The 15,224-nt window shown below is 44.4% G+C and overlaps 1 protein-coding gene across 1 annotated transcript; it reads right to left on the bottom strand.

Annotated features, from left to right (window-relative positions):
• Positions 1–7,747: 7,747 nt before the first annotated feature.
• On the bottom strand, positions 7,748–14,661 carry LOC132472076 (COUP transcription factor 2-like). The gene is made up of 3 exons (XM_060071517.1): positions 13,221–14,661; positions 11,817–12,365; positions 7,748–8,867 (listed from the first exon to the last, which is right to left on the bottom strand). The coding sequence occupies exons 1-3, from the start codon at positions 13,708–13,710 to the stop codon at positions 8,593–8,595; spliced, it is 1,314 nt and encodes a 437-aa protein (XP_059927500.1). The 5' UTR covers positions 13,711–14,661; the 3' UTR covers positions 7,748–8,592.
• Positions 14,662–15,224: the final 563 nt, after the last annotated feature.

The following is a 15,224-nucleotide window of genomic DNA, read 5'->3' as shown; positions in this document are numbered from 1 at the left end:
CACACCACCCCTTTTTTTTGTGTCTTTCCGTGACTTTGACAATGTCCGATTTAAGAGCCCAAACAAAGAGTGAGGCGTAAAATGGTTTTGAAACGGATGAGGTAAGAATCTGAAAGGACAATTTGTAGGGCTTAACCGCTATCTAATGGTAGGTACTCGTTCAGACAGACAGACAGACAGACAGACAGACAGACAGACAGACAGACAGACAGACGCGCACACACAGTGACACACACGTGCGAGGACAACTCTATTTTATTGATTGAATCGAACTGACGGACGTCCGGGATTTGGCCTCGTCAGCACCCATCCGATGAAGGTCACTCCTCTCCTCTCCTCTCCTCTCCTCTCCTCTCCTCTCCTCTCCTCTCCTCTCTTCTCCCCTTCTCTCCTCTCCTCTCCTCTCCTCTCCTCTCCTCTCCTCTCCTCTCTTCTCCCCTTCTCTCCTCTCCTCTCCTCTCCTCTCCTCTCCTCTCCTCTCCTCTCCTCTCCTCTCTTCTCCCCTTCTCTCCTCTCCTCTCCTCTCCTCTCAGAAAACATCTAACATTATCTTTTCCTTATTTCTTTGCTTTTTTAAATCCACTATTGGCTATAGCTTGACATCAACATGGTTTGAACAGTATGTTGTCCAGCCTTGCGACTTTGATTCTAAGAAGAAAAGTATGGTATGATAAATAACTAACCACCAGCTAACAGCTCAGCCTTATATCCCAACCAACCAGATTACAGACCCTCATTCCCACACAACTCCCACACAACTCGTTCAGAGTTCATAGACTCTGCACAGCCTCCACCTTGACCCCCTTTACCCCACACCCCTCTTGCGCTTATTGTATGTTGTACGGCCTGTCACTTAAAAAACAGTACTTAGCATTGTGTAGCATCTTATCCCAGCTAGCTTTGTTGTATAAAGGGAAGGGGTTAACCTAACAATTGGCACTTGAACATCCTTACTGCACCGCCAGCGATATATTGTTGTTGCTCTTTCCTCTGACAAATGTACTTATTGTAGGTCGCTTTGGATAAAAGCTTCTGCTAAATGCTCTAAATGGGAATGGAAATGGAACTCCTTCCTTGATCATCTACTGTGAGCTTCATCTCCACACTCAACTCCTTCCTCGATCATCTGAGCTTCATGTCCTTTCGAGCCCTGGGAGGAGACGCTAAGTAAGTGTGGGTGTTCAGGAGCATGTTAGACCAGGTGGCACCAGACCTCAGTGGGTCTAAGAGCCCGGACGTGTCTGAGGTGAAATGATTTATTCATCCAGCTTGTTTCCTCCTTCAGACCTCCGTTGCTCCAGCACTGGCCTCAGCTAACCTCGAGTACAGATCAGATGATCCTCAGCCCCACTCTTTATAACTGTTTATCCACCACCTCAACTCTCAGACCTTGGTTTACTCACAACAGGGCTGAGAATGATAACGCATATTTTTTAATGAGTTATGGTGTTAGTGTAGCATTGGGTTATGGTTGATATTTGGTTTAGTGGTTAGCATGACTTAGTAGGGTAGGTGGTTTAGGCATTTTTATTTTGTGTTGTTTAAGGGTTAGGGTTTATATTTTAGATTGGGTTGGTTAGGGAAAGGTTCTTGGATTTTGTTTTAGGGTTAGGTTATAGGGTTAGGAATTAAGGTTGGGGTTGAGTTTTATTTTTTGGTTTCAGGGTATTGGTAAAGGTTTTGATTTAGGGTTTGTTTTTTTCGTTTTAGGGTTGTGTTTCAGGGTTATGTTCTAGGGATTTCTTATTTTGTTCTAGTTTTGGGGTTCAGGGTTATGTTCCAGGGATTTCTATTGTGGGTCTAGGTTTGGTGTTCAGGGTTATATGTGTAAGGTTTGCAATAATAAGGAAAATATTTTTAATAATCACACTCTGGGGAGCTAGAGGACACTGCTACGGGAACAACGCCAGACAGGGGGGGGGGGGGGGGGGGGGGGGGGGGGGGGGGGGGGGGGGGGGGGGGGGGGGGGGGGGGGGGGGGGCGAGGCCAGAAGAGTTTCAGAGGAAGTTGTTGATTGGCTTCACATCACGGGAACTCTTTGTAAGAGGACGGAGATGACTTGGTTTGTATAAAATATGTTTGGCTTGACTGTGTCCCTATAGGCTATAGCCCCTATAGCGTCCCGATTAATATGTCTCTAAGCTTGGAGTCACTAACCTGACCCGTTACCATGGTAACCAGGGGAGGAGGCTCTTGTGTATAGGACTACTGTAACTTGATCAGGCCTACTGTACAGGGTTGGAGCTACTTAAATACTTTTTTTTTTTTTTTTTACTCAAGCTAGCGCCAAAGGTCCTACTGTGGGCGTGACCTTTCTACGTCAACCAACCAATCAGAAGTACCGCCCACTGCACTTTCTGATCACTGATTGGTTGATAATGGAGAAAGCTGCCGCCAACTACTAAGGAGAAGAGAAGTCCAGTTTTTTTAGAATGGCTTTCTTTCAATTATGTAGGCCAATAGGCCTACATAATAATATACGTATTCATACTATATTATTAAAAGAATACAGCCTAAAATTAGTTATTAAGTTAAAGTTTGCGTCAAATAACGGAGTTAAAAGTAACTATATGAAAGGTTACGCCACGTATTTTATTGCATTACTTTAGATTAGATTATGTTCAGTATTGGCCTGTGAGGATGGAGATCCATATGTAGCCCGCTATAGACCTATATCATATGTGTTGTTATTATTAATGTTTGCTATTATTGTTTATTATTAATGTCTTATTCAAGTTGGACACATGTTAGGCATGGTTATTGGGAAGGCTGCAATGAAGATAGTTTTGTTGGTTTCAAATTCTCATGTTTTAACTATTACGCAGCTTAGGTCTGTATGGTTGATTTAGACGTAAAGAAAATATATAGATTCTGTCTGATGATTTGATAATTGTTTCGATTGTATCCGGACCTGCTACCAAAAAGTTTGGTTAAGATTCGTTAGTCTGTCACCGTTAAGATTCGGTGACCTGGCTCTCCGTGGGTCCCTTGCGGTCCGCCTCTCGGTCCGCCGCCCGCTCCCCGTGACAAGTGGGGGCCCCTCGGGACCCCACCTGTCACGGGGACGGCGCGCGTCTAGGTTCCGCGGCGGCGCGCCTCACCGGGTTGGCTGAACTCCGCGTGACCTCTGCAGGGCGGCGCCCTTCTCACGCTCCTCACACACAACCCACCGCGTCCCTTCTTCTTCCCGCCATGAGGCGCCGAGGAAACCCGCCCGTCCGACCGACCCGAGCCTGAGATTAAAAACACCAAACGCACACAACGGTTGATGATGTAGTTGCCTATTGCAGGCACCGTCGATTCAGGAAACACACACACACACACACACACACACACACACACACACACACACACACACACACACACACACACACACACACACACACACACACGCACACGCGCGCGCGCGCGCGCACGCACGCACGCACGCATACACGAACACGCATATGCACACGCACGGGTCCAGGAAGTGTCACATGTTGAGATCCTAAAAGTCTCTATTTTATTTAGGTCTGCTCCTCTGACGTGTTGCTCCGAACCCAAACATCGCGAGAGTCTGAACTTGATCCCGGCCGACTTCTCCGCACCCTGTCGAGCACGAGTGCATCTGAGGTCAAATGTCAGAGCAGAAACGTCACCTAGACATACAGACAGACAGACAGACAGACAGACAGACAGACAGACAGACAGACAGACAGACAGTGTTTACAATGATAGTGTTGACATGATACAAACAATGTAGTTTATGTATTTAAATGATTTATCTTTGTGGCTGTTTTTGTCACAGTCGCTCTGTTTCCACATAATAAACTACCGCAGGGTGAATGCACGGGTTGGATTAAATCCTAGGCCTGCGTCCTGGGATAATATTGATGTTTGAAGGCTGCCAGGCCTACTAACACTTTACAGTCTAATTAATAGGCTAAAGTTAAATATTTGTATGATCAATCACTTGGGCTCAAGCGAGGTTTGCAGGATCTTGAACTTCCTAAACGGATAGATGATGATTTATTTTCCTCCATTGTCGGAGATTATTGTGGTCAATTGGCTGCGGTAAAGTAGTCTTTGTACTGGATTAACTTCGTATTTGTACGGCGGACACCCAAATCGAATCACCCAACTGCGCTCCTGATTGTTTCAACTCAGAGATTTGGATAGAGGAAAGCGAAGGAAACCACAAAACGTATTTTATGGTTCGATCCAAATATTTGCTGATGTTTTTTACCGTAATAAATTAATTCATTGTTCGTCCGTGCGTCTCAATAATTTCTTCAATCCTGGGCATTTCGTTTAAAATAAAAGTTAGTATGAACTTTCAACACAATCTTTAAATTTACATTATGAATTATCAATTTAATTATTAACAGATTCCTGGATATCAAACCAGTCTAGGAGTAGGAGACCAATAATGTGTTTGAATAGAGTTGATCCTGCACTGTGTTTCGCAGTGTGAATAAACTCCCATTTAATTTGATGATTTTTATTTAGTGTCGCCTTTTAAATACAATCCAACTGTTATATTTAAAGTAGGCCTCCACACACTCTTAAAATGCTGCTTAACCCAATGGAGGAAAAACAATGATGGTTGTGGCAAAGAACATTTTAAATGTAAACGTTTATATTCGGACTGTCTGAGACTGCATGTCTAAATATATCTATATCTATATATATTGATGTATATATATAGTTATATCTTTAGATATATCTATATTTCTATAGGCCTATACCTTTATCTATAGATATTGATATAGATAGCTATATCTTTATATCAATATCGTATATATGTATAGGCTATATCAATATACATATAAATACATATACCTACATATATAGATTGATATATATACATATGTGGAAATATATATATATTTATAGATATTGATATGTTAATAGACATTATATGATCACACTCTGGCCATCTTTTCAACGGGCATCATTAATATTTTATAATATAGAGCTATATACCTAGATGATATAGACAACATAAGTGCCTTCAGTTATTTATATTGTAGGCCTGCAGAACTTTAGGATTGTTTTACTGCAATGAGCTAAATAAGCTTCAATGTGTTAATATTTATAGGCCTTTTGCCTATCGTTTATTGAGGCTTTTATATGGGACAGCCTATTTTTGGGTAAAAAGAAAAGGCTATTATTCATTGGCTCGGCTAGATATTTTCGATCGCTTCAGCAGCCTTCCTACTTGAGGTTCCGGACCTAAGGTCAAGGTATTATTCTCCAATAGAAGGAACAAAATATGTGGGAACGAACTGTGAATGTAATAGTTTGTGTTTGGATATAGGACCAACATAATATTGTTTGTTGTAATAATATATATGATGAACTAAATCTCCGTACATTGAACCAAAAATAATAAACTGTGCCCTTACAATACTTGCACACATGTTTTGGTGTTAGTTACATTTATAAACAACCCCCCCAAAAAATTATAGACATTTTGTCGTATCTAATTATGAAAGAAAAACATTTTAGAACGTTAGGTAGACCTATAGTCCTCAAAAAGATGGTGTTAGAAATTATTTGAACTAAAAAGCTATTTTTAGGTAAGCATATACGTTGATTAAAATGATCTAAAAAATTGAACTTATAATTCACTGGAATCGAGTTTTGAATTGTGGGTGGTTGGAATAAAGCAGAAATAATAATTATAATTCAGTTATAATTCCGAGCCAGCGGGTTGCTCTCCGGAGGTGTTTAGTGGAATAATATTAATTTAAAATCAAACTCTTACGTTCAGTCGGTGGTGGCAGCACAGGATTTTCCCTTATTCAACTTTTATTTTGGAATAAAGGCCCACAAAAGATTTTCTTCTGAAAGGCCTGATTAGATTGAATATCTAAACATTATTATCAGCCCCAAATTGTTGTTAAACCTACATAAAACATATGGTCCTAGAATAGCCAGAGGCCTACAGTTAAAAGATTGCATACTTTTATTTATTTTTTAAATGGAAAAATGGTAAAAAGTTGTCCTCCAGACAGCAGTGTCTCCATCACCATCCTCGGTGTGTGAAGCAGGCCAGCGGTCAGGCGCCGAACAGCTTCAATATGGCGCTGCAGCCTCACAAGTGGGTCAGTTTATTCCGTAGTTTTGAAATGACGTGGTGAGGCTGTTACAGCCTATAGCCTTGAGTCTGTAAGGCGGTTGAATTTGTTAAAAAATTATTCGTTAAATACAACATTTAAGCCTAATTACATGAACCACTGTGTGCAATTACCTATTTTACCATCGGATGTATTAAATATAGCCCTCCTTGTTCTCTTTGATGTCATTATCTTATAAATATAATATCAGATGTAGTTCAAGATAACATTTAAATAAGAGTTAAATATACTACTTTTGTTGTTGCTATAGGCCTATAAGAGACGTTTGTCTGACATAAAAAAAAATAATACAATATAAAGGCTAACATGTTCGTGAAGAACTTGATACCTTGATAGTGTTCGAGTGATTACAAACCAACAGTATTTCCCTGGTCGCCGGTGACAGTACAATGGTCATCTCTGCCTATTCACGCAGATTGACTCCGCTGAGCGTTTTGTTCACCCGCGCCAGTCTGGCGGAGTGTGCGTCCTGGGCGTGTTTACAGTGGCGCGGCGGCGGTGACAACGCGAGAGGATAAACGGTAGTGACACCACACCGAGGGGGACCTCATTAGCTCTGTGTCCGAGCAGATAATCCAACTACTCTTCTCACGCGCTGTCGACCACGGCCTACCTGCGGAGCGGGTAGGCCGTGTTTGGAGCTGAAAGCACCTTTGAAACACTGTTCTGAAAATAAAGTGTGTTATTATTAATTATATTCATATTTATTTATTTATTTATTTATATCCCATTATTGGGATTAATATGAGTAGTTTTGGCCATAATAATTATTTTAATTATTAATACAGTCAAAGTGTTCATGCATATATACTATTCAGATCATTGGGAAGGAGAGAATGATAAAGTGATGTCTGTCAATTCAGAATATTGAATTTACTGAATTCATCTTATGATTCAAGTGGCTCAATACAAACCAGATATTCTACACTTTATTTAGGCTATATTATTACGGTATTATGATATATATATACTAATGACAGTAATAATATTAATATTAATAATAACATTAATAATATACATTATTATTATTCATATTTTATTATTATTGTATTATTATTATTATCACAGCAAAACGTCTTGGACTAGTAGCCATAAAGGCACATATGCCACCGACAATCCTAATTATTGCTCATCACAACATCTCGCATGGTTTAAAGTTTTCTCAGATCAGGTTTTAAAATAACGGAGACATGATGGCTAATGACGTGCCTCCGACCAATCAGGACTTTCTAGAGAATCACTCGACGGGAACTAATTAGTTTGGTTACCGCGTCTGCAAGACCTCCCTCTCTCTGTCCCCCTTCCAAGCTTCTCTCTCTCCCTTTCTGTCTTCTATACACAAGCCCATGCGGATTATTAACCCTTTAAAGTTGTTTCACTCTCTTTGTTGCTTTCATGTAATCCTGCGGGGCCTATATGTTCATTATTTCTCCCCGTGTATTTCACACACACACACACACACACACACACACACACACACACACACACACACACACACACACACACACACACACACACACACACACACACACACACACACACACACACACACACGTACCCTGGCACGCATGCAATTCCCCTAATTAATGTCATCTAGCCTCATAAAACGACATTTAATAAGCATAAACAAAAGAAATATGCTTTATTTATAAATCATGAGTTATAATTTCACATGGAAGATAAACCAGTATGTCTTCACAGTACGTCAGAGGTGAGTTCAAAAGGAAACAGAAACTAAATCAACACAAACACGCCCGCACGCACACACACACACACACACTCACCGACACACACACACCCACCCACACACGCACATACACACTCTACGAGTGCAGTCGCAGTTCTTGCGCATGCCCAGTGGCGGCCTGAGCCCGAATTCCCGACTTGACCCCGGAGGTGAAGTGGAGCCTCAGTGGCCTCAGTGATGCTTATTGCTTCATTTATCTTGGGGGGGAGGGTAGACCAACAACACACACAACTTCAGATAAATGGGTAGTTATGAATATTTTATGAATAGTTATCTCAAATAAAAAAAATGCTCTTGTTCATAGAATATAACGCAAACGAACGAATGAATATGAATAATGACCACATGAGAGATGCCACAATATCGTACTGCAGTGTGACGGCTCTTGCATGCAGAGGGCGCCGTGAGTAGAAATAAACCCACCAAAGAGGTCTTTTGGGGTGAGGCGAGCGGGCCGGTGCTCCGTCGTCATATTGTAGCATATTATTAATAATTCAAAGTGCCATGTTGGAAACGATGCGATACAAAAAAATTGAAAAACAAACGCGACACGGGGGCTATCCCTGCAGCCTCACGAGACGGAATATATAGGAGAACCGGTGTCTGAAAACAGAACAAACACTATAAATACACACATTTAAATAAATAGTATTAAGAAGGACACGTGGAGTTGGTGGGGGTCTGTCTGTGGTGTTGGGAATTCCTTGCAGCAGCACAGGCGGCCTACTGCAGGGACATGTAGGGCCAGCTGAAGCTGCTCCCGGACAGCAGCATGTCCCGGATCAGGGTCTCTATCGGGGTCTTCCCCACCAGCCGCACGAAGAACAGCTGCTCGATGACCGACGACGACACGGTGCGCAGCGACGGCAGCCGCAGCAGCAGCTTCCCGAAGCGCGAGGGCTGGTTGGGGTACTGGCTGCGCACGTACTCCTCCAGCGCGCACTGGGACTTCTCCTGCAGCCCGTCCACGTGCGCCGCGTCCGACAGACCACACGCGTCTACAGACGAGGAGGAGGAAGAGGATGAAACACAAAATAATCAGACAAGACGAGACTCGTCGATGTTTCCCAGTCGGCCCCCCGTGGGTGCTAAACACGGGTTGGGACGTCGTGGGAACAAACAGAGCAACAAAGCTCCAGCCGTGGCAGGCAGCGGTCTAATCACTGTTTAAGAGACCCTGGGAGAGGTCTTCTGCGTCTCTGGTCTCTGCTCATGCGTGCCATCATGAGTCCAAGATGGCGCTTTTTGTGTATTCATTTCCACGTTATGGATGGGTTTTGAGTGCACGGCGTTTATTCTTTTTGTTTTAATGGAGGGCCTAATCTGATCATCTCCACTTTGAGTGTTTGCTCTCATTGGCTTGATTAGGTCAATTCAGTTCTGTATCAAAGCGCAAGGATGAGCCTTTTATTTTAATTTGCGCTTGTTAATGTTGACGACGCGCCTGAAACTACAGACGAGTTGTTTCGACACAATTTCACACAATTAGGCGCAAATATTTTTTTCGGGTAGTTGGCACCAATGCACCATGTCCAACAAGTTGACGCGAGCATTTTCTCCCATCTGCAGCCGGAGAAGAAGAGGAGGGAAGAGACGAGCTCACGCGCCAGGGTGAAGGAACGGTCAGCTCCACCGGCGGCTGGGGCGCATGCGTAGAGAACCGACAGAAATAGGCCTCTGACAGCCTCCCAGACCATGACGGTATCCCTCTAAATGCACCCTAACGTCACGCCATCCGACACATACAACCACGATTTCGTCCTTTTACGCACGGTTACGTTACTGTACCATTACTGTCGCTCGTTTCACGGGGAAAACTACACATCTGTTTATTTTTTATTTTTTAGGAGGGATGCAGTAGGCTACAATTCAATCCGAGCGATGATATGAATATAATGGCCGGGGTTATGCAACGACACTCAAAGCCGAATGCAAAGAATGATACATGTTAGACATTTGGAAAAATAATTATACTAGGCATACTAAATCCGCTTCTGCTTTAGTAAAAAAAAGAAAGCCTGAACGAAAGGCTTACGGAACTGTTTGAGTTCTTAACTTGACAATGGGCATTTCTTTTTTAAATATAATATATTTGGTAATAGGGTATATTTGGAGACCCATGATAAAATTTTCGTTTAATGCAGCATCTGTCTGATAATTCATGAGTGTTATGGAGTATACCTGCTAAAAATAGCCTATCCATCTATATTTATGTTGGCATACATATATGAATATACATATATATGTATATATATAAATAATTTATATATATATACACATACATATATATATATATATTTATATATATATATATATATATATATATATATATATATATATATATATGTATATGTATATATATATATATATATATATATATATATATATATATATATATGTATATATATATATATATATATATATATATATGTATATGTATATATATATATATATATATATGTATATGTATATGTATATATATATATATATATATATATATATATATATATATATATATATATATATGTATATATATATAGCCTACAGCCACATAACATATGCCTAAAAATAATTGATAAATAAGCTTGATAAATTGATAAATATACACATAGATAGATAGCCTAACATACGGCTAAAAACAATTGATCAATACTATGCTAGGCTAAATCTTCCACATGTAGTAATAAACCATTGATAGAGACAACCTTTTACAAATGTTGTAAACTCAATAAACTGGCCAGGGGGGGGATCCCAGTACTAGTTCTGAGTGGAAGAGTTCTACGGTCTTGTTAGGACAGGTTCTAGTCCCTCTCAGGTGGGCAGTGTTAGGTGATACAGGTTCTATATCCTCACCTGAGGTTAAGAATGTTCTTTAGGTTCCACAGCTTCTACGTCTACGTCCTCACCTGAGGTGAACAGCGTTCGGCAGCTTCTACAGCTCCTACATCTATGTCCTCATCTCAAGCGAAGCGCTTTCTACCGCTTCTACATGTTCTACGGCGACATCCTCACCTAAGGTTAAGTGTTTTCTTTAGCTTCTACGTCCTCTACCTCTACGCCCTCACCTGAGGTGAACAGCACGATGGCCTTGACGCAGCTTCAACCAGTTCTACGTCCATGTCCTCACCTGAGGCAGTGTGCTCTATAGGTTATACATCTTCACACATTTCTAAAGCTTCTACAGCTTCTACACCGTCCACACCTACGTCCTCCCCTGAGGTGAAGAGTGTTCTACAGCTTCTACAGCTTCTGCATCTAGGTTCTACGTTCTACATCTACGCCCTCACCTGAGGTGAAGTGTGCTTCTATAGGTTCTACGTCTACGCCCCGACCTGAAGTGAAGCGTGTTCTAAAGATTCTACGTCACGCCCTGAGCTGAGGCGAAAGGTGCTCCATAGGTTCTACGTCTACGCCCTGAGCTGAGGTGAAAGGTGCTCTATAGGTTCTACGTCTACGCCCTGTGCTGAGGTGAAAGGTGCTCTATAGGTTCTACGTCTACGCCCTGAGCTGAGGTGAAGCGTGCTCTATAGGTTCTACGTCTACGCCCTGAGCTGAGGTGAAGCGTGCTCTATAGGTTCTACGTCTACTCCCTGTGCTGAGGTGAAGCGTGCTCTATAGGTTCTACGTCTACGCCCTGAGCTGAGGTGAAGCGTGCTCTATAGGTTCTACGTCTACGCCCTGAGCTGAGGTGAAGCGTGCTCTATAGGTTCTACGTCTACTCCCTGTGCTGAGGTGAAGCGTGCTCTATAGGTTCTACGTCTACGCCCTGAGCTGAGGTGAAGCGTGCTCTATAGGTTCTACGTCTACGCCCTGTGCTGAGGTGAAAGGTGCTCTATAGGTTCTACGTCTACGCCCTGAGCTGAGGTGAAGCGTGCTCTATAGGTTCTACGTCTACGCCCTGAGCTGAGGTGAAGCGTGCTCTATAGGTTCTACGTCCACTCCCTCACCTGAGGTGAACAGCACGATGGCTTTGATGCAGCTGTACTCGGCCGAGTCCACGTGCAGGGCCTTCAGCTTCTCCACCTGCTCCTGGAAGAGGCGGATGTGGTCCATGAAGCCCACCACGCGGTCCGCCGACATGGGCGAGGCGTGGAGGCCCGCGGCGGCCAGCAGCGGCGCCACGTGCACGGGCATGGAGCACTGCGCCGCGTTGAGCACGAACAGCTCGCTCCAGGCCAGCCGCAGCAGGGCCACCTGGTCGGTGACCTGCAGGTCGGGGAAGAAGGGGATGTTGCGGGCCCATTCCACGGCGCTGAACAGCATGCGTGCCGCCAGCTCGCAGATGTTCTCGATGCCCAGGATGCCGCCGCCGCCGCCGCCGTTGCCGTTCTGCAGACACTGGGCGCCGTAGCGCGAGGTGGGGTACGGCTCGGCGCGCAGCAGCAGGGAGATGTACCCCGAGAGGTACGAGTGATGGCACTGCAGGGGGTCGCCGTTGGTGAGCGAGAACTGCCCGTGGTACGACTGGGACGGGACCACCCGGCCTCGCTGCACCGCTGCACACGCGCGGACACCAACGCACACGCACGGAAACATAAACACACACTTTAATCTTTGGGGTTTGGGACGCGTCACACAGGCACGCCGATGTTTTGGCAGGAAAAACGTGCAACGCGGCACACCTACGTCACACCGACGTGCAAAGCTACGTGCGTGCTTATGTGCACGCCTACGTGCACGTCAACATGCACATCGATGTGCATTTAGTGGCTTTGACGTCTCGCCCCCCGTGGTCATGTGAGAAGGCATTTAGTGTGGCACATTTGGTCAGCATTCATTATTATAACACACACAGACACAGACACAGACGCACACACACACACACACACACACACACACACACACACACACACACACACACACACACACACACACACACACACACACACACAACAACATTTTCGTTGCTTTGTGCAAATAAAACGATAATAACGAATATTCTTGCCTGAAGGCAATCATAATTAATAATTACTGGCTCCAATGTGTTATTATTTAGATATCGTTAAGAGCTTGCCGCCATATCTGTCCAGCCACAGAGATTGGTTGAGATGGACAGGGAGAAAACTGCCTAGTAACGGGCCGGTGTTGCTCTTTGTATTTTAATTCGACGGTTGTAGCCCTTACAGAACCAATCAGATATCATATATAACTGTAGAAATATATCCGATATCACGTTAAACATGAACTACGTTATGGTTGTGTTTTTCTTGTGCGTGTGTGTGTGTGTGTGTGTGTGTGTGTGTGTGTGTGTGTGTGTGTGTGTGTGTGTGTGTGTGTGTGTGTGTGTGTGTGTGTGTGTGTGTGTGTGTGTGTGTGTGTGTGTGTGTGTGTGTGTGTGTGTGTGTGTGTACCTTCCCGTCGCATGCCCACTTTCAGGCACTTCTTCAGGCGGCAGTACTGGCACTGGTTCCGGTGGTGCTGGTCCACAGGACAGCTCCGCGTCACGCGGCAAGTGTAGGTGAGGTTCCGGCGCACGCTGCGCTTGAAGAAGCTCTTACATCCCTCGCAGGTGAACTGTCCGTAGTGCTTGCCGCTCGACTTGTCCCCGCACACCGTGCACTCGACGTGCTGGCTCTGCTGCTGCTGCTGTTGCTGCTGCTGCTTCTCCATGGAGCCGGAGGGCGCGTTGCTGGTGGCCGCCCGGGAAGCCGGTGCGCCCCCCGGTGTGGTCGCTCGAGGAGCCGAGTTCAGCTCCAGGGAAGACGCGGCGCCAAGGTGTCCCTGGGTGAGGTCACCGGACAGGGAGTGGGGTCCCGTCACATGGGAGACCGGGGAGGAGATGGCGCAGACCTGGCTGTCAGCGCCGCTGTCCTCGCTGTTCCTCCACGTCACCATCGCCATGTCGTTTCGGACAGTTTCCAAGAACTTTACGCACCTTTTGTCTACTAAATCCCACAATGAACGAGGTTAAACTGGCATTCAGTCAGGAGTAGAAACTCAGTCTCTCTACACCCACGGGTCCACCAGACGCGGTCCCCACCGGCTTTGTATCAAACCCGCGACGCGCTGTGATATTTTACGCACTGTTATTGGGTAGATACGTGACTTTTGGTGCCTAGTAGTAGTGATAGCGCATCAGTGGGATTATCCTCCAACGAAGCTGCCTCCAGGACGAGGAACAGAAGGCCGGGGCTGTAATCCACGCAGTGGCAGGGAGGAAGAAAAAAAACAACAACACAAAAAAAAAACACAATCCAACGGGAAATGACAAATGTTCTTAAAAAAAACACAATTCGGATTGTCCCTTTAACAGCCGAGTCGGAACCAACCAGATGCTGCTACAGTCTGCACACTCAAGATGGAGGCAACAGGGATCCGGAGGCCGGTCGACCTCACCGGGGCTGCTCTTCGCTGCTCCGATCGCTGCTGACAAGTTGTGTTTTAAAGACAACGAGCAAGCGTGGATCCTGAAGGCGGCTGACACACTGCCTGCTGCCCGCGGACCTGCAGGGACTGCGTGCCCCGACGTGACGGGAGGGACGGCTCGCTGTCGTTTCACCGGGGGGCGGCATCCATATAAGGGAGGGGGCTGTCCTTACCCTATACACACACACACACACACACACACACACACACACACACACACACACACACACACACACACACACACACACACACACACACACACACACACACACACACACACACACACACACACACGCACACACACACATACGCACACACACAGCCCGAGCCCAACCGCGGACACACACGGAGCTTTGTGAGTTCGTTGATTGACGTCCAGAGGATTGAGATGTGAGGAATGCCCGACCCGAGCCGACCTGCTGCTTTTGGTGAATTTGTTCGATACCCTTCACGCGTCTCTCGTGTTTCTTTATGCTTTATTAATATCCTTTTTTATTATTATTATTATTATTATTATTATTATTATTAGGCCCTATTATTATTATTATTATTATTATTTAATGAAAGCTGGAGCTGATAGATGCCGATTAAAAATATATGTTTAAGGCAAGGAAAGATATCAACAAGAATAATGTGAATTTACGACGGCGAGTTTGCGCCCCCTGGCGGCGACGTGGAGCATGTCCGCAGATTAGAAGATAGGCTAGATAGACACACGCTTTTAATTTCTACACGGAACAAAGAATTACTTCAAGCCTGACGTGATACTAGCGCTCGATCATTTTAATTTTTTTTTGTTTTATCGATTGAAAAGATAAAGCCCAACAGAAGATTGTACACCTTACAAACGATTCCCAAATGTGAAATTTCTCGTCTCAGTATGGTTGCACGTCAATCAGCGATCGGATAAATTTGTATAATGTGCTAATTCATTTCTTTAAATAATATAAATTCTGTAGGTCTATTCCCCTAAATTACCTATTTTGTCA

Source organism: Gadus macrocephalus, chromosome 14 (assembly GCF_031168955.1).
Source record: "Gadus macrocephalus chromosome 14, ASM3116895v1".
Taxonomy (NCBI): domain Eukaryota; kingdom Metazoa; phylum Chordata; class Actinopteri; order Gadiformes; family Gadidae; genus Gadus; species Gadus macrocephalus.
This window is presented reverse-complemented; position numbering and strand designations above follow the sequence as displayed.